General features: G+C 34.2%; 3 protein-coding genes across 4 annotated transcripts; 1 reads left to right on the top strand and 2 right to left on the bottom strand.

The window, feature by feature from the left end:
- Positions 1–759: 759 nt before the first annotated feature.
- On the bottom strand, positions 760–6,001 carry LOC129321312 (ATP-dependent Clp protease proteolytic subunit-related protein 4, chloroplastic). 2 transcript variants are annotated; one of them, XM_054967040.1, is made up of 8 exons: positions 5,598–5,999; positions 4,242–4,445; positions 3,227–3,282; positions 2,406–2,532; positions 2,235–2,312; positions 1,764–1,877; positions 1,577–1,685; positions 760–1,154 (listed from the first exon to the last, which is right to left on the bottom strand). In XM_054967040.1, the coding sequence occupies exons 1-7, from the start codon at positions 5,865–5,867 to the stop codon at positions 1,614–1,616; spliced, it is 921 nt and encodes a 306-aa protein (XP_054823015.1). In that variant the 5' UTR covers positions 5,868–5,999; the 3' UTR covers positions 760–1,154; positions 1,577–1,613. The 2 variants fall into 2 exon arrangements, with proteins under 2 accessions (XP_054823015.1, XP_054823016.1); XM_054967041.1 differs by lacking the exon at positions 760–1,154 and adding an exon at positions 1,173–1,396 and having other exon boundaries at positions 5,598–6,001.
- Positions 6,002–9,154: 3,153 nt separating this feature from the next.
- LOC129322750 (uncharacterized) lies at positions 9,155–10,345 on the bottom strand. The gene has a single exon (XM_054969116.1). The coding sequence runs from the start codon at positions 10,106–10,108 to the stop codon at positions 9,374–9,376; it is 735 nt and encodes a 244-aa protein (XP_054825091.1). The 5' UTR covers positions 10,109–10,345; the 3' UTR covers positions 9,155–9,373.
- Positions 10,346–14,030: 3,685 nt separating this feature from the next.
- On the top strand, positions 14,031–16,282 carry LOC129321604 (light-harvesting complex-like protein 3 isotype 1, chloroplastic). Its single transcript, XM_054967435.1, has 3 exons — positions 14,031–14,559; positions 15,613–15,750; positions 15,868–16,282. Exons 1-3 carry the CDS (start codon positions 14,034–14,036, stop codon positions 16,116–16,118), a joined length of 915 nt encoding a protein of 304 aa, XP_054823410.1. The 5' UTR covers positions 14,031–14,033; the 3' UTR covers positions 16,119–16,282.
- Positions 16,283–19,471: the final 3,189 nt, after the last annotated feature.

Raw genomic sequence — 19,471 nt, 5'->3', positions numbered from 1 at the left:
TAAATATTCAAACACTCTTATACATGTTAAAATTAATTATAAACTCACAATCACAGTTGTCATTTCATAAGTTACTATTATGTATTTTTTAATTATACTTTTCTAAAAATTTATCTAAAAATCATATAAATTATTTTACAAATTATATTTTTATGTTTATAACTGATTTTGGCATATATAAAATTGTTTGAATATTAAAAAAAACACATGATTTTAAGTTCAAAATTAATTTTAGTATATATAATTGATGTTTGGATATCTTTAAAAAAGCATGATTTTAAATTCATAATTGATTTTAACTTATAAAAAAATTGTTTGAATATATTTTTTAACTTGAGAAGTTATCCAAACACGCACTAACACTCTTGGCGGTTGGCGCAGTCCATACGCTGTGTCTAACCCCAATATGATATCAAGAATGCTGAAACTTACTTGTACCATCTCAGCTGATCTAAACGTAAACACACACAACTTGTTAATTTCATGACCTGTTTCAACAGATACATGAATGGTGCAGTCCATGCTTTTTGTATTTGTTTTTATGTTATGTTCTTACATAGACTGATGTGATTGAGTAAATAACTCTTCACCATTGAACCCTCTTTCACTCCCAACCAAAGTAAGAAGGGGGAATGACAGAAAGAGGAGGGAGAGAGGAGGGAACAGAGACAATGACTCATTGGGCAAGAATGATGACATCACTCTCCATCCATGGGTCATGCCACTGATATTAGACAATGCAAAAGAACACTAAACAGGTTACAGTGCCAGAATATGTGCAAGCTTCACAATTGTAATGTCTCACGTCCTCACATCTGCTTTAACACGTGTTTGAATATTGAAACAATCAGTGAAGTTGTTAGGCAAAACCAAAGCAAGCCAACAGCGCCACAACAACAAAGACTACCTACAAAATACAATCATTCTTAGTCTGAACTAGTGCCCATAGCTGAACCATCTGGATAGCAAGTGCAAGGTGTAAGCCAGAACACCAAAACAGACCCATCAGCGACTTTAGCTACGCCCTTTTCTACGTGTCCCCTCCCTCACATCTTTCTTTCTTAGCTGGTTGAGGGAAATAATTGCATAAATTGTATGGTCATGAAAAGAACTAGCAATTGCCCTCCTATTTGAGAATCCACCAACGCTTGCACCTAGTAGCGGAATAGAAAAGAATAGAAACCAGAGAGATTGTGAATGTCACTGTCAGAATCTTAATATTTAGGTCATAATTTAGGCAAGTTTATTAAGAGCATGACATTAAATGACAACAACAAATTGGGTTTCCTTCCCAAGTATGGTGATCATAGAACATCAATTAATGTTGTAGCCAAGTGTAAACATGAAATCATGTGACCACCTGATTGACCAATCTTAGCCTCAGATTGCTGCCTTTCTGAACATAAAATTGTAAAATAGCAATGTTATAATGAAGAACCCTAAAGTACCAAAGACTTGTCGGTTATAAGGAAACAGTTACTCTCTTCCTATAACACAATTCTTATTTAAAAAAGTAACTCAATATTGGGAGTTAAAATAAGTAATTAATATGATAATTATAACACATGCGCTTTACCTAACAACTCCAGGAAAAAATTCAAATTCTCCAAGAGTCAAATAAGCTGCGCCCTTTTAAGGTCAGAAACAACTCCTCGGTCCTCAGTGCCCCTCTCATTGTATAGCACCTGTGGAAGATGGTATATCTTCAATTTTCATGAAAGATAAATGAATTAAAACAAATCTAACTTTTAGACAGCAAGAACCTTATCTATGATTCCATACTCAACAGCTTCACTAGGACTAAAATACTTTGGACGCTGAATGTCAGCTTCAATCTGCTCAGTTGATTTTCCAATATGCTTTGCATATAAATTAACCTTCAAAAGGAAATTAAGACATTGTAAGTTGTTAGGATAATGTCATGTATAGATAATAGATGCTGACACACGTACTCATGCATGGACACATGACCACATCATGCACTCATCCCTACACCCACCCATGCATGGAATGGGCCCACCTGCCCAAACACAACCCACCTCCACATACGCACATGGGCGCACCCATGCAAACAGATATGTAAAGCAGTAACCATAACCAATATATCAATATAACATAGAAAGTGTAGGAAGTTGTATTGTTAATAAGCCATAAATAATGCAACTCATTTAAACCTCTGCAAATGCACAGGCCCAACCCTGGTCTTAATAAAACTAAATGATTATTGCTCTAACCAATTCTGTCTTGACATTCTTGACTTCTTTTCTAGCAAGGTCAACATCAGTTGCTTGACCTTGAAACCTTGCAATCGGCTGTAAATTAACAAGGAAAACATGGTTACGTCTTTTCGATAAAAGATAAAGACATGCAATAACTTCAATTGTACAAAGAGTATGAGTTTGAACCTGTCTTATCATTATTGTTGATGATGGCAAAGCAGAACGGTTTCCCTTAGCACCAGCAGCCAAAAGTAAGGCAGCTTCTCCCCAAGCATTACCAACACAAAGAGTAAAAATTGGAGGCATGACATACCTGTAGCAGAAGTCAACTAAATTTGTAAGCACGAACTTTCTGCAGGCAATTCTTCAGGATGGCGGTCAAAGCATGTAACACAAGAAAAAGAAAATTGCTTTCACCTAAAGGGGTGGGGTGGGGGTGAAGGGAAGAATAACAATTTATGCAGCGTAAAAAATTGCATCATACAAAAAAAAAATAATTGATAGTAACATTCCAATGTTGACACAATGATCCAGATAGATCTGTAGTCAATAGGATCAATGTGAGATATCAGGACCTTGATAGGCAAAACTTGGCGATAAATATGGTCAAGCAAACCATATACTTAGGGAAGTGAAGGGCATGCCAGGCAGCCAAAAGCAAGATTATGGACAATGTGTTGAAATTTCCATGGACATGACTTATTTATCAACTTCATTTACGTAGTTCATGACAAATTACAATTAATAATTTCACAACCACCCTTGATGTGGAGTAATTAAGTTGAATACATAGGATAAGTGAATCAAGATAAAACTCAAGCAACAGGCTTGTTATAGTTTACAAATTTGACAAAAAATACTGCCTAACAACAATCAACACCAACTAAATAGTCACTTTAAAACCCACTACAAGCAAGGTGTTCTAAAGAAAACAAACAGTAACACAATTTCAAAGTGCTATAAAAAATATAAAACGCATTATCATAGAAAAATATGGAGAGGATGACCTCATAACATCATAAATTGCAAATGCTTCAGTTTCATAACCCAACTTCTCACCACCCTGAAAGAAGGAATAAAGATTGTATCAAAAAGGCACACATTTCATGAAAACTAAGGTACGATACTACCATTTTTCTAGCATCTTATGAGAATATTTTGCAGTTTTTTGCAAGGAAAAGGAGCTAGGATGAAAGCAAATATTAAATGTTATAAATATGGTTAAACACCACCCCTTATATTTAAAAACCTAAAGACTCCTGCCACTGCCAGCACTATATTAGAGAAATGATTATAAGTGTTTTTCAACCTCTAACAGTGGAAAGTAGAAACCAAGACCAACATCTAATAGTCTCAGAACCATTGACAACCGCATTTCTAGCATGTTTAATCACAAAATCTAGAATAACATGTCAATCTAAGTAACAACTAGAACTAATTTTGTGTCACACCCTGGCTATCTGAGAAAAGTAGGCTCATTAACAGACGCCTTCACTCTGGTTCACTCTCTTAATGCAATAGGAGAAAAAACAATGAAATAAGCATTTATTTTCTTTGACTTTTAATGAAATATCATCTAAATGAAACAGTAACAACAAGCGTTGTCTGATTAAGTGGGGCTGGTTACATAGTTTGCACCATGCCAATATGCTCTATCAATAACCAACTCTTTAAATATATCATTCACCAAAAAGTCCCATAAAATAACTTCCTTGAAAATTCTTCTTGGTCTTAATGATGATGCGATAAAAATTGAATTTAATATTTGGTCTTCACTATAATGTAATTCTTTGTATTCAAACATAAATTTTGAATTCTAATGTCATGCACAACAATTTTAAGATAAATACCTCACTAAAGGCTTGGAATCAAATTACAGTAAGTCATAGGCACGTAGTAACTAGTAAGATTAATTTCTTTTTATTAAAAAAAAAAATCTTGCTCATCAAACTATAAAGAGAGATGTTATTGGATGGGTTTAAAGCAGCATATGCTAAGCAGAACATATAAAACACGATTTACCTTGGTTGTTCCAGTAGAGTTTATGTACAGGTAAATAGGCTTTTGATCATCTTCATATTGAAGGTATAGAAATTCTGCTAGTATCAACTCTGTAACAGAAGGAACAAGAGACATGCCCAGATAGACAATTCGATTTTTGTATAGGTAAGAAGCTAAGTCTGGTGGCGGTTGCTCCCATGCACTTCCTCTTGAAAAAGGAATAACCTATTCATACACATACGAGAACATAGAACCAGCATGAGTTATATTAGTAGTACATATGATGCACTGACATGCAAAAAAGTGTTACATCTGTTACTTTCCTATAACACAAGCTAGGTGTGGACAACATTGAACCCCATAGGAATCATATAAAATATGCAATTTTACTTGGGATGCCGCAACCATCACCATGAATGACGTGATAGAAGAAAATTTACTAGAAGCAGAGAAGAATATAATAAATAAGGAAAGCAAAACATCATCGTCAAAAACAGAACACAAACAAAACAAAAACAATGAAGACATTAATAAAGAAACTATGTGCTGAAAATCAAGGAAAGGCCACAAGAATAATCCCATCCCATTGGCCATGATAGAACAAGTACAAAGATCATCCCTTCATTTTTTGGCCGCCAACAAAGATCATCTCTTCAAAACCCAAGCTTTCTGTTAAAATTCGAGACACATGCTACATATTGCAATCAATTTACCCTTCTCAAACCCGTGCAAACGTCTAAAACCAATCATACAAAATTATTCTGTCCAAACGCTGCAGAGTCCAGACCTGTCCTTAATTTAACAAATAAATCTATATCGTAGTTTTTCATTCATACGACGATTAAATACGCCAGAACTTTGGATTGGTCGTTGGTTCTCATTGATTTTCATTTCGCAGAGAGAGCAATCAACAATACAGCTAATAATGATCATCAAAACTATTTCTTTATTCATCTTAATAAAAGAAAATAGCAGAATGTTATCACTTTCCGCACCGAGTCCGGTCCAATCATCCCCGACCCGGATGATACTGAACTTTAAATCCACAATTTCATTTAGAATTTCTATTAACAATGTATTTGATTCCATTTCAAACAAGTGGGTCCAGAATCTTAGGCATCCAGAAACATTTAGGACTACCAAAATCACACTTATATGCATATGGCAATTGGCAAAATAAAACCAGCCGGTACGACCAAAGGCTCAATTTTTTCTACAAAAGCACCAAAGAACTTATAATTACCCAGAATCAATTAATACTCTTGGTGAAGTATCGCTATTTACTAGGTAAAAATTGATGCAATTGCCATGTCAATCTCATCCAACCACGTAAGCGAAAACGTCCGTTAAAATAAGTTTCAAAGCTTGAATCTTTACCATGGTGAAGACCCCTCTTTTGCCCTTGGAATGACGAAACGATGCAGGATTCAGACAAGAAGGTCGAAGCAAGTGACCAGAGGACAGGGTAGAGACGCTGCTGCCAACGAAAGGAGCAATGAAGTTGGTGGAGAGAGATGTTCTTACGGAGGCAGAAGAGGAGTTGCAACACACCGCTCGCACAGGATTTCCAATTCGAGAAGAGTTCAGCGATTTTAACATGGGTCTACTGTTCAGTGCAAAGCTCGATGAAGCGGTGGCAACCTCCATAGCTGCGTTCAAGTCTCGCTAGCGGATGGAAATGGAAGAGAGAAGTCGGAAATGCAAGTGGGAACCGAACGAGAGATTGAAATGGATGTTCTTGGGCTTCATGTGAAGTTGTTTGATCCAATTCCACCATTTACGCTCAACCCCTGAGTTACATCCTAAGAGGGCCGACGCACAAGAGTCCAGTTCATCTTATGATTTTTGAGTTTAATAAGTGGGATATATTACAATGTGTGTGTATAATAAAAAATATATTAATTTGTCCAAAAAAAATAAAAATAAAATATATTAAATTTTAAATTTTAAATATTTACTAGCCATTCAACAAATCAAAATGAGTCCATCGACATCTAAAGTGAAATTTTCGTAAGTAGCAGAATTTCGTTTGCGTAAAATTTTAAGAGGCAGGTGCTTCCTAATTATCGAAAGGAATTTTGTGTTTTGAAAGAGTAATAGGAGCAATATTTTTTCCTGCAATTGAAAGGAACCGTTCACCTCGAAAGTAAAAATTATTTTTAAAAACAATTATTTTAACATAAAATACTTAAATATATGTTAACTTAGTTTTTTTTAGGGGAGAATTGCACCAAAAGTCCTCAAATTAAAAAAAAAAATTGCATCTAAAGCCAATGAATTTTGAATTGATTCTAAAAGCTCAAAGGCCTTATATACAAATATGTACAATGAAAAGACTTACTTGCCCCTCATTTGAAATGTACAAATTTTTCAAGTAAATCAGTAATAAAATATCCTTATATAACATGACAATATATATACTATAAACATAATATTCGTTCATTATACATAATTTATTTAATTTAGTTAAATAATAATGTAAAAGTTTTTTTATATATATAATAATATAATATCCATATATAATATAACAAGATCCATGCATTAACAATATAATATTAATTTATTATATATAATTTGCATACATTGTTATTTTTTCAAACAAGGAGCAAATAAAATTTTTTTACCAAAAAAATATTGAGCCGTAAGTGTGAATTTCTTTGATCTGGCAGTAGGTGTGATTTTCTTCTTCTTTTAGCCTACTCTCTCCATCCCTATATATAAAATGTTATTTAAAAATTATTTTGTCCCTAAATATAAAGGATGACAATGATATTTTTAAATAATGAAATAACTTTACCATTGTCTTGAAAAATATAATAAATCATTAATTATATTTTTTTTCTATTACCATCATAATATTAATTATGATATCATTAAAGGTAAAACTGAAAAATTATTATTATGTTACTTTAACTGAATAACAAACATTTATTAGTATGTGAGATTTAATTAAAAATATCTTTATATATAAGGATGAAAGGAGTATAGAAATATGTTATTTTAATTTGCTAAGTGTAATATTAATTTTTAACAAACAATTGCTTCTCTCAACGGCTTGTCATGAAAGTTCAATTAAAACAAAAATAAAAATGGGTAAAAATTAAACAAGGAAATTTGAGTCGTGAGAGATCTGAATTGTTCCAACCATAGCCTCAAAGCTCTGAAACACATTTAGCAAATCATATATAAAACTGAGATTTCAATATCTTGTATTTCATACTAAGAGTGTTCAACTTAGACTCGTTCTGATTGGCTTGGTATCGTCCCGATCATATCGGGATAGGTCTTATCTCGACCTGAAAATAATTGAGATGGAACTTTACGAGATGGGATAGAAAGGAGTTCGGGACGGACAAAACACAAGATTATAATCGGGACGTCTCATCTTATCCTGAATATTATATATATTTTTTATTTTAAATATATTAAATATATTAATATAATTTACACCTATATTAATTATATCAATTATAATTTCAATACTTGTAATTCTTATTTAAAACTAAAGCTTTTTTATATTGATAATTTTAATGACATGAAGTAGACATGATAATATCTTTCTTTATAATATATTAATATAATTTATTTTTATATTTATATATTTAATAATTTTTATTTATAACGCATTTCTTGTTTTATTTTTAAAAAAGTAATTAACTTAATACATCTCCATTGAAGCAAAACAATGATTTGATATTGTGGTTGACTTGCCTATTGTTGTTACTCTTATAACATAAAGATCACTTATATTTGCTATTATAATGTGTAATTGTGATTAATATAATTTAATAATTAATTTTAAATTATTGTAATTTAGGTACTTGTGTTATTTTGATTTTATACGTAATACATTATATAATTTAAAATTTTAATAAATGTTGTTATTCTAATCTTTCTCTGTATTATCCCATTTATCAGAACGGCAAGTCGTCCCGATTTTATTCCAATCTCATCCCAACTCCTAACAAGATGGGACAAAGCATGGGATTAAAATTCAGTCTTGATTTTTTTGAAACGAAACACAGGACGAAGGTATTCCAATCCTGTTCCATCCTATAAACACCGTATTTCATACCAAAAAGCTTGTCATTTTGTTCTTCCATGTGAGATTACTAGAAGTATCGCTTTTGGTTTCAACATCGCTTCACCAATAGCTCGACAAGTAGATTCCGACCTCAGCATTTTATCACTCACTAGCCTTTCCTTGTCTTTAGGTGCCTAGATATTCACCATAAACCTCTTCTTGGTTGAACCTCACCCTAGACTACTACAATTGCATGACTACAACCAAGTATACAGAACGAGGAGAGCCGCTCGAGCATACACAACACATGCTATGCATCAAAATTCTGGAGGATCCTTGACTTTTGAAATCAATGATATGATACTAGTTATTGAGAATGAATCCATCGTTTGCACGGGATCAAAATCACTGTGGGTTCAGTCTCAAGCACCTTGCTTATTAATGTAGTCAAACTGGAAGAGTGTCATTTCCTCGATTGGAACTTTGAAGACAGACCACGGGTCATCGTGAGAGGTGTTGCTCCTATGCATTTTTAATGAGAGCTCAACCGCGTTGCTGCTATGTGTGGTTTTTTGAATTTCACAGAAGTGGTGCAAACTTGATCAAAAAGACGGCTTATGTATCATTTAATGAAATATGCAGAAGCACTCTGCTAGCTAAGCTCTCATCGTATGAAAGCATGTCTACAACTTTTAAGCCTTTAACCAGAAATTGAAATCAGCAATCTAGTGTAATTCTCATTCAAAAAACAACAGGAGATGAAACTTACGCTGTTTAGGGGATCCAATAGCACAGATCAAAACGAAAGGAAACAAAAAGCATACCACGCCAGCAAGAAGACACTGCGTTGGAGTTGGACAGCATACAAGTGGCTAAACTAAATCAGAATCACCCAAACCAAGAAACAAAATTAGAGTAGGCAATTCAAATTCTATTCTCAAATATTCACCTCATCCGTATGATTGAGGGGCGTTACCAAAGGGAAGTCAGCAAAGAACATTGCATATAAACTTGGAACAGGGGGAAAACGAAGAAGACAAGAAATAACGGAACTTCTAAACATTGAAGTAATTCATACAGCTTGTGCAATTTCGTTTCAGCCCCAGTGTCAGAAATTCTGGCGGGTCGCTCAGTAATGTAATACACCCACTTTGGAAGGTTTCGGTTTCTTGCGAGATTGTTTCTTGTGTTTCTCTAGAGCTTCATAATCCGTTCTCTCCTTCCACTTGCTCTTGCACAATTTGATCGGCCTATTTCCGACATATTTACCATTCATCTCTTTGAGAGCAACAGCAAGGTCAGAAGGATCCGCGAAGCTAACAAATCCATAGCCTTTTGTTTTTCCACTCCGCTTATCCCTTACAACTCTGGCCATGTTAAACGAAGGAAATCGTGAAAAAGCTTTCGAAAGAACATCGTCATTTACCTCGTTACCAAGATCACCACAGAACAGCCGATGATCATTCTCTGGCCACTCTGCCAGCGAAGGATCCTCCCATGATTGCCCTGCAGCTTTGCGAGGAATTGATTTCTTTTTTGTCTCTGCCTTGTGCTCGATCTCGCTGTTAGCAATGGCTGCTTTGACATTCTCAAGAGCCTCGGGTGTGATTGTCTGTGCATCCCGTTGAAATAACTGCTGCGCCTGCTGATACTGTGGATAAGCGTAAACACCGGGCACAGCGGCGGTAGGCGCTTGAGGAGGAATTTGCACCGCCGGTGACGCCGCCACATAAGGCGCAGCATAGTGAGACGGCGTCGCGGAAGCAGATTGCTGAAGATGAAAAGGCATGGGGAAGTAGGAGCCGTCGGAGTAGGTAAACTGCCCGGAATCGGATGAGCGAGCTGATGAAGATGGGTTTGCCATGGAAAGAGGGAACAAATTTTAGGTTTCAGGAAAAATGGTGAAATTGAAAACCCAAATCTAGGTTCGAATAAATTGGGAATTTGGGGGTCTTGCTCAATTATTTGAATCAGGATACATGGCCAAAAAGAAAATCAAGAGGATGGGTTAGTATTTAGTAACAGTTCCAACCCCAGCAGAAGCTTGTCGGCGACGGAATCACCGAAGCTGAATTAGGGATCGGTAGAAACAGCTATTATCTTATGGAACACCTAAATAAGCCGAACCTTGCTGCGTCCCGATCTCCTTCGGGGCGGAAGATTCACGTGCGCCTCATGTGAAGAACAAAACGAGCCCGTTTCATTGAAAATAGTCCTTGCTCCTTAGATGCTGCAAAAAAAATTTCTTTTTTAAATAAAGTTTGACAGAAGTGATGCTTTAACTGTAATACGACATTTTATAAATGTTAAAAAGAGCAGATTCACTTTTAAATTATATGTTTAAAAACATTTAAAATCCTTAACTTATTATTTGTGTAATGTGCTTTTTTAACTTTTGAAAAACATACAATTTAATCTTTACAGTAAAAAAAATTAATTTTAATCATTAATTTATTAAAAAAATGATAGCAAAGGATTTTTAAAATTACAAAAAAAAAGGAACCAGTAAAATTTTTTTTATTATTTTTTATACTTTTTTGTCTTTATCTATAATTTTTGGGTCATTTTTTGTAAATTTTTAAGTCTTTTTTTAACTAATTATTAAAGTTAACTTTTATTAACGATAAAAGTTAAATTGTATAATTTTTAAAAATTGGGAGTACATTGCACAAATAATGAGTTTAAAATCTTAAACACTTTTAGATTTATAATTTAAGGTCTAATTTACTCATTCATTCCTTTTAGAAAATTTATATTATATATTTTGAGGGGAAAAACAAATCTTATTTTGATTGCTATTGAAAGAATATTTGCATACGTTTTAACATTTTATAACTTTTAAACCTATAATTCAAGGTCTAATTTACACATTCACCCCTCTGATGAAATTTATGTGATATATTTTGAGGAAAAAAATTATTTTGATTGTCGTTGAAAGAATATTTGCATAGGTTTTAACATTTTAGAACTAATAAATTTAGGAAAATTACTTGGAAGTCCCACACAAATATTTTAATTACCTTAAAGTACCACAAAATATATAAATTATTGTCAAGTCTCAAATCTTATGCAATTGCAACTTGACAAAAGAAAATGACAACTTGACAGAGGTCATATCTGCCAAATTGTCATTATTGTCTACCAAATTATAATTGCACATAATTTGAGATTCGAAAGTATTTTATGCATCTTATGAAATTTTTTTATTATTAAAATTCTTACAAGGAATTTTGGAGTGATTTTCCATAAATGTAAAGAACTTTTAAGGAGTTGGATACTACATATTGTAACATGTTTTTAGTACTTCAAAATATAATTAATATATTTTTTTAAAAAATCTTTAATAAATAAATTATTTTATATTCATTTATAAAAATACTATATAAATAAAGATAAATATAAAAGATAATGTATAAAATAAAGTTAATTAATTTATTGGAACAAAATTTAATAATTTAAAAGGGGGGGTAGCCAAAGGCCATTGGCCTTGTGGCGTGTGGGAGAGGCCACAGGTTTGAACTGAGGTAAATTTAGGCAAATATTTGATCAGGTGTGCGGACTTTCCAATGGGAAAGTGTACGACATGTGGGTGTTAAAAAAAAAGGGAGGGAAGTAATAACAATGATGGTAATTCAGTGATGAATCATGAGATAAAAGAGCAAAATGTCCTACAATTTTTTAAAAGCGTCTAGTATCTTAGCTTTTTTTTTAGAAGTAGTGTCACTCTGAAATTTTTAAAAAGAGTGCAATATTATTTTATCATCAATACCATTTGTTTGATGTTGGCTACCAACTTGGTTAGCCACCTTGCATTAAAAAAAAAAAAACATAACCAACCGTTTGACTCGTCTCTTCCAATTTCCTTTTTTTTTTTCGGGCATGAATCTCTTCCAATTATTTCTGGCACAAATATTCCCAATCAACAACTAAATTTACGAGCTAGATAGGGGAACCCAGTTCAAAAATACCCAGCAATGTGAAAAGAAATTGCTTAAAAAGGAAAGGCAAGAAAAGCCTTGGGGAAAACTACTTATTTGCATGAGGTCTGCCAAGAATCTTACAACCAGAAGACAAAAAAAGGACCATTTTGTAACCAACTCAAGAATCCAGCGCTAGAGATCACAAGAAGCATCCTATACCTGAGTCAAGAGAGGCAAAAGATTGGTAAATTTCAAGCCCCAGCAAAGCAAAAAAAGAACCAAGACAGCCCAAACATAAAGCTAGACTAGTCGTCTATATAAGTATAAATAACATGTTAGGTCTATTGGATATAAATCTTGTTAAAATATTATTTATAAATTAGCATTAATTAATAAGCCCAATAAATTAGTTTTTATAATCTTATATGGACCGTGATAGGTGGACCACTTCCACACAAGTAAGCCAAATGGGTAGAGGCCTAACCTACAACCCAGTAGCCGTCAGTTATTTCCTATCTCTTAATTGACTGAGTCGAAGATAATAGATAATATAATTATTAATTATTTAATAAGGCAGTTACATATCTGATCTATATAAGTCGATTAGTCAATAACCGCAAACACACAACTCATTTCTTCTACTTTCATTATCTCTGAACTCTCTGAAGACTCTAGAGACCTGTGTGTTGTGTACCTGCCTACGCTCAAGGTAATCGAGCTTTCTCAAGCGCTCATGGATTCTTCAGGTACGCATGAATTACTTTATTCTATCATATTTTATTATACATATGAATTGAGATATTCAGATTCAACAGATCTAACAAGCAAGCATACAAAATAGTGAGCGCAGATCTAAGTTCTTTCTCAAGCAAAAATAAGAACCCAGATCAAACAAGCAAGCATAAAAAAAATTAAAGCACAGCTAACTCAAATACAAGTTCTTCCACACTAAAATTGTGACCCATGGAAGCAAATACAATTTTTAAACTATCAATAGATCAATAGATCTGAGATTTGAAATGCCCATATGAACTAGGTAAGGATTTAGCACAAAGAAAACTTGAATCACTCAATCAAACTTATCCAAAATCCATTGGCATCCTCTACATTTCTCTTATTTAAAGCCAATTAAACTTACATAATTGATACTCACTCGAATCATGCTCATCGTTCTCCCTATTGCTGGTCCTTATGCGCCCAAACTTAGTCATTGCCACTTGAGATGCTCATTGTCACTGGTTTGTGTTCATAGTCCCTAGTCAATCCTCAACCCAATCTTGCTTGTCATTCTCCTCATTGCTAGCCTTTGTAATCGTGCTCATCATCTTAGTCGTTGGTCGTTGTAATCAAACTTTGGTTCTTCTTGTGCTTGTGCTTGTTGTAATCGCTAGTATGTGGTTTTTCTTGTAATCAAGCTTTGGGTAAGGTAACATAGCAATGGGCAACTTAGACCAAGATTTTTTTTTTTTAGAGAATGGGTATAAGAGGATGGGTTGATGTCGACGAAGTGATTCTTTCAATGATTGGAGATTGAAAGAGATTCAAGAAAAAAATAAATTGAAAGAAATAAGTTACACGTTTGGATACTTTTTTTTTTTTTAAAATTTTAGGTGGCTGCCAACTTTGATATTAAAGTCAAATTAATAATCAACATTAATGACATGACAACATTATACTCTTTTTAAAAATTTCAGAATAACAACGTCATTACAAAAATAACAGGAACCCTTGCAAAAAAATTTAAAATATTTTTACACTTTAACCCATGAATTATTATTATTATTATTATTATTATTATTATTATTATTATTATTCGGTAATAACCCATGAATTATTGAATTGATCAGGTGAGTGCCTAGCCATGAGCCCATGACTTTAGCGTGGTGCGTGCTTGTTGGTTTGTTGGCTTATTCTAAGGCTGAGGATAGCCCCAGAATCCAAAACAGAAACCATGTTCTGATGACCATACTTGTGCAAGCAATGTTGATTACTATGGCATCGTTTTCTCCTCCAACTCGTTTCTTAACCACTCCTTCATCGCACAGTAAACCTCATCTCAGCCCCAAACCCTTCATCTCCCTCAGGCCCGACAACCGTTTCTTTCTTCTCTCTACCTCAAAGGCTTCTGCATCCGAAAATGGGATCGGACCTTCAGGTTCAGCTGCAACTGCTGTGGAATTGGAACCCCAAGTGGAACAGTCGGCCCCGGAGCCTTCCCCACCGCCGCCGGAGAAGCATGAGAGCCTTGCCGGACATAATGGGTCTGCTGCTGCAGTGGCCGAGGAAGTGAAGGTTTTCAGTAATTTTGAGGACCCAAGATGGGTGGGAGGGACATGGGACTTAAAGCAGTTTCAGAAAAATGGCCAGACCGATTGGGATGCCATTATTGATGCTGGTGAGCTTATGAATTTGTTGTAGTTGCTAATACGCTGTGTCTTTAAGTATGCCTTGTGAAATAGTTTGACAAAATGGACCATGGATGATGGATTTCTGTTCGAAGTTGTAAAAGGTGAAATTTCATTTGTTTCGTTCTCAGCTACCGTTTATGTTTACAATGTCCAGTGATGAAGTACAATAGCAGTATTTCATATTCTTTGCTGGCAAAGAATTTGTTACTCTCTGCCATTTCCAGGATAACCAAAGGGTGCTTAGCGTTACAAATCCTATCAATGTAGTTAGCTGTAGCACTTGCACCATCTTTCTGGTCTGGATAGCGCTCTAACTCAGGTGTTCGGTTTCTATCTCCTCCTGTCTTGATATAGCATTTGATAGTTATGGTATTTGGACGCCTCGAACCAGTGACTTGATAGGTGAAGCTAGAAGGGACTCACCAGCAAGCCAAAAGCTTGATGGCGATATAGCACTTGATATCTATCTTCTACATTTGTAGGCCTGAAGAAAATCTAAATGCTGGGTTTTTGAATCGACCATTTATGATTATTATCACATGTATTGTTGGCCTCGATGTTTTCTCTTTGCTTAGTTCCGAATAATAAATTCCTCTTCCTCAAGGCATAGATTATTAGTCTGAAACATATGGACTTGTGACGAAGATCAGCTGAACCTATGTTGACAAAGATCTGTCAGAAGTTTAATAAATCTATCAAAGTTATGCAAGATTCATCTCTTTAGTACCATAAACATGATTAAGGTAATTTATAATATAGCGCTCTTTCATCTTTTGCAACTTCCAATAACCCAATAAAACTATTTTTGTGAATGATTGCCTATTCAAAGGTGCCATCTTTACATTCTATTTGACAGGTTTATGCATGCTTTCATATTCTGGTTTCTTCTTATTTCTTTGAGAGAGGGAGAATATATGAACTATTGGAATAAGATTTGATAAAGAACTGAGTTTCTGATATTAAATCTACTTTTAGTTCCATCTGGTGCTTTGCAGTTTCCAAATTCATACAAGGATTTTTTTTATTCTTTTTTTCCCCAGAGGCTAGGAGAAGAAAATGGCTTGAGGATAACCCAGAATCATCCAGTAATGAAAGCCCTGTAGTTTTTGACACCTCCATCATACCTTGGTGGGCATGGATGAAAAGATTCCATCTTCCTGAAGCTGAACTGCTTAATGGTTTGTTCTAATTTGAATTCTCATGTGAAATTAGAAAATGAAGGATTGTATGCCAGTAACAAAAAGAAATCGCAGTTACTGATCCATTTGTACTTCCTCCCTTGTGTATCCAATCAGGTCGTGCAGCAATGATAGGATTCTTTATGGCCTATCTGGTGGATAGCTTGACAGGAGTAGGTCTAGTTGACCAAATGGGCAATTTTTTCTGCAAAACTCTTCTATTCATAGCAGTGGCGGGAGTTCTTCTGATCCGAAAGAATGAGGACTTGGATAATCTCAAGAAGCTATTGGAAGAGACAACATTTTATGACAAACAATGGCAAGCAACCTGGCAGGATGATAACTCAAGCAGTTCCAAAAACGAATAGTGGGATTGCTGTTTTGTAGTTCCCCCCACCCCTTCTGTCTTTTAAAGTAGCATTCTATATATCTTGCTCTGCCTAAGCAATGAGAAGATTATGAATCAGACATTGTATCTCAATTCTTTCTGTCATACTAGTGCAGATGAATGATCAAATTCCTCATTCAGAAAGTTTCTATATGGTTACAATGACTGTGTGTGTGTGTGTGTGAAAGTGAGTTGTTCTTAACTGGTCCTGTTGAAGTTGCAGTTTATTTCGGCACACATTAAGGATCACTTTCTAAGTTCTTTAGGTTTACAAGAAACTAAATTGTAGCCACAAGCTTGTATCCTTAATGCTTTGTTTGGATGGAGAGAAAATAGGGAAGAAAACAACCTTATTTGGATGAGGGAAGAAAAGTATGGAAGAAAATGATGTGAGACTCATCACATTTTCTTTTCAAGTTTTCTCTCATTATAGGAGAGATTTTGGGAGGAAATTTGTTGTCACTGGTGTACTCTTCTCTCTCCCACTATTTTGTTTCAATATTTCACACCGTAAATGTGGTCATCATCCACCTCTTTCTGTCTCCCTGTACAAAACCATGCCTACTCCATGCCCTTCCTTTTGTTCTTCAACCCAGTGCAATGATCTCGCCGGAGTTACATCCACTATTAGACGGATTATATTTAATTTAAATTAACTATCCCCATTTAATGTTGTAGATAAAAAATAATATATTTTTACTAAATTATTTGCTTTTAAAATAGAATAAAATGAAAAAATAATAAATAAATTGATTTTGAATATTTTGATGAAGTTAATTTTAATATAATTTTTCTTTTAATTTATTTTTATAAAAGTAATCATATAAAAACATGATATATTTTATATAAGGATATTATAGTTATTATATTACTTGCTCATTTTTTCACTTCCTATTTTCTCCTCTTGATCCCAAAGAGAAAACAAGATGATATTTTCTTCTTGCATCTCTTTTTTCCATTTTCTTTATCTCATTTTTTTTTTCTCTCAAGTTTTCTTTCCATCCAAATGGAGGGTAAGTTTCTCTATCTCTTTCTTTGTCATCACTTTCCAATGAGACAATGAACAAGGGTGTTCCAAAAATTTTCCATGCTTCTATAATGGCAACAGGGCGTGCATCAATATCACAAGGATCAGTGTCCTAACAAGCAATGTGACGTATCCCGAAATGGGCATTTGCAAATGTTAGCAATTTGGTGCAACTATCTCCTGAAGTTTTATATCGTCCTGTGCATGTCCCCTGAAGTTCTTGTCTTAGGGAATCCGCCACTGTCACTCTCCTATTACCGGTTGAAGTTAGCAATTTGGTGCAGCTATCTCCAACTCGTAAAAGTAAGCTGATAAAATCAGAAAAAGGAAAAAGAATAAGCTGTCATAATGGAGATGCACAAAGGGGATCCAGCAAACTGAGTTCTTGCATGTATGTGGTGAGCTAGTTACCTAGCTAGACCAAGCAACCAACTAATTTGGCACATCCATAAACTATGCACGTGATGCTCGGAGAGGCCACAAGAAGTTCGATTGAGATTGAGTTGAGTTCCGCTATGTGCATGTCTGGGTAAACACCTCATCTAAGGTTTGGGTGCCGAAACTTCAGATGTCAAAAGCCCATTTGAAAGCAAAAAACTGTTATTGGGATAAAAAAAATTTTTATTATAGCTTTGTGGAAGAAAAGCCTCCCAATTAAAGCAAGAAGAACCAACAGGCGCTTGTCTAAGCAGTTAGGGGTTTAGATAACTTAACTTGGGGTCTCTTATTTGAATCTCAAGATATATAAACATGTAGTTGAGCACATAAAGTGTGTCTCTTCAGTGGTATTCACAAAATCACCATTTTAAGAGCCCGACCTATATGGAAATCTGGATTAGTTTGGAATAGGGTGGGCGGGTAATAAACCTAGAATACCCACACTCTCTAAGATATCGGGTGGGAAGCCAAAAAAAACAAAGAACAAAAAAATTGAAGCAAGAAGAATGAGTGAGCTTTGAATGTAAGTTGTACTTGACATTAAATTTTATTAGATTTCTCTCCTTATTCTCACCTGCTCGACACATTTGTGATAACTTGCCTTTAATCTTCATTCTTCAACAAGCTAATGCCTTCTTTGCTTCTCGTCCTCCTCCTCCTCTGCTCGTCATCGTTCGTGGGGGTTTCGCTGAGGTTTTTTGTCCTAAGTATTATTTTTCCCTCACAATAAATTGTAATTTCATTAGAATTTATGTAAAAAAACTCAATTTTAAGTATCACTCTATAATTTTTGTTAGGAAAAAAAAATGGCTAACCGATTTAGGAAGCAACCCACCCTAGCCCCCCATGATCTTGAATAGATCAAACTCGAGAGAATTTTTTTGACTTCTGGATTAGAGGGCAGATAAGGTGTTAATAAAAACTTATACATCAAAGTCTAATCAAACTCATAAAGATTCTTTAATATTTGAATATGTTACTCTGTCTTTCCAAATAAACCATTAATTAAAAAAGAAGTCGTTAGCCCTTAGTCACGTGCAAAAACTATTACTTATTTACATTGCCCCAAGAAACTTTAATAATCACATTCATGCACCCAATTAATCAACATCAATCACCCTATGCAGAATCTCAGCGCAAAAGAATGAATGTTTCATACAATTAACTTAAAAAAAATTAGTTGGTCTTCTTAATATTACTCTGTCTTCCCAAATAAACCATAAATTGAATGTAATAAATTTTAGAAAAAATTACATCTAGGGCCCATAGAAGAGAATTTATTATTAAGAGATCTTATAAAATTCACAAAATACTTTTAAATCTCAAATCCTGTACATTTATAACTTGATTGAGTGCGTTGTTCAACTTACTATTACAAGTTCTCATTTTTCTTTATGAGTTGTAAATGACCGTTGTTTAATTGTTAATGCCTTCAATCAATTTGTGAATGCGTAGAATTTGAAACTTGAGAGTATTTTATGAATTTCATGAAATCTCTTGATAATAAATTTTCTTATGTAAGACCTAAATATAATTTTCCTTATATCTTTCAATTTATTGATCCATCATAGTTATTAAACAACATCCATATCAAGAACACTATTAAGAAGAAACAACTTTGCAATGATCTAAAAATAAAAACATGAAAAGACTTGTAAATAAACATAGAGAAAATATGTATAAACATGCGGGTACACTACAAAATATTTATATATTTACCAAGTCGATGCATATGCATTGTAGCTGCTATTACATATGAAATTCTATCAATTAAGATAGGTTTGGGAAGAAATAAGCCAATAAATGTGCAACCACACAGTTAGGTACAGCATCGAGGCAAGAGGGTCACACACACTTACGTTAACAAT

The sequence above is a fragment of the Prosopis cineraria genome, unplaced genomic scaffold (genome assembly GCF_029017545.1).
Source record: "Prosopis cineraria cultivar Desert tree isolate PC_DT_omini unplaced genomic scaffold, ASM2901754v1 PC10, whole genome shotgun sequence".
Taxonomy (NCBI): Eukaryota; Viridiplantae; Streptophyta; class Magnoliopsida; order Fabales; family Fabaceae; genus Prosopis; species Prosopis cineraria.
The sequence above is the reverse complement of the archived record's forward strand: the minus strand, read 5'-3'. Positions and strand labels throughout refer to the sequence as shown.

What these genes read in the sequence shown, in the direction of transcription:
- LOC129321312 (XM_054967041.1), bottom strand. Translation starts at nt 5,867, where the DNA reads ATGGAGGTTGCCACCGCTTCATCGAGCTTTGCACTGAACAGTAGACCC. An exon ending in ACTCTACTGGAACAACCAAG is followed by an intron (nt 3,283 to 4,241) that starts GTAAATCGTGTT and finishes TCCTTCTTTCAG; the next exon opens with GGTGGTGAGAAGTTGGGTTA. An exon ending in AGAATGTCAAGACAGAATTG is followed by an intron (nt 1,878 to 2,234) that starts GTTAGAGCAATA and finishes TTCCTTTTGAAG; the next exon opens with GTTAATTTATATGCAAAGCA.
- LOC129322750 (XM_054969116.1), bottom strand. Translation starts at nt 10,108, where the DNA reads ATGGCAAACCCATCTTCATCAGCTCGCTCATCCGATTCCGGGCAGTTT.
- LOC129321604 (XM_054967435.1), top strand. Translation starts at nt 14,034, where the DNA reads ATGACTTTAGCGTGGTGCGTGCTTGTTGGTTTGTTGGCTTATTCTAAG. An exon ending in GGATGCCATTATTGATGCTG is followed by an intron (nt 14,560 to 15,612) that starts GTGAGCTTATGA and finishes TTTTTTCCCCAG; the next exon opens with AGGCTAGGAGAAGAAAATGG. An exon ending in TGAAGCTGAACTGCTTAATG is followed by an intron (nt 15,751 to 15,867) that starts GTTTGTTCTAAT and finishes GTATCCAATCAG; the next exon opens with GTCGTGCAGCAATGATAGGA.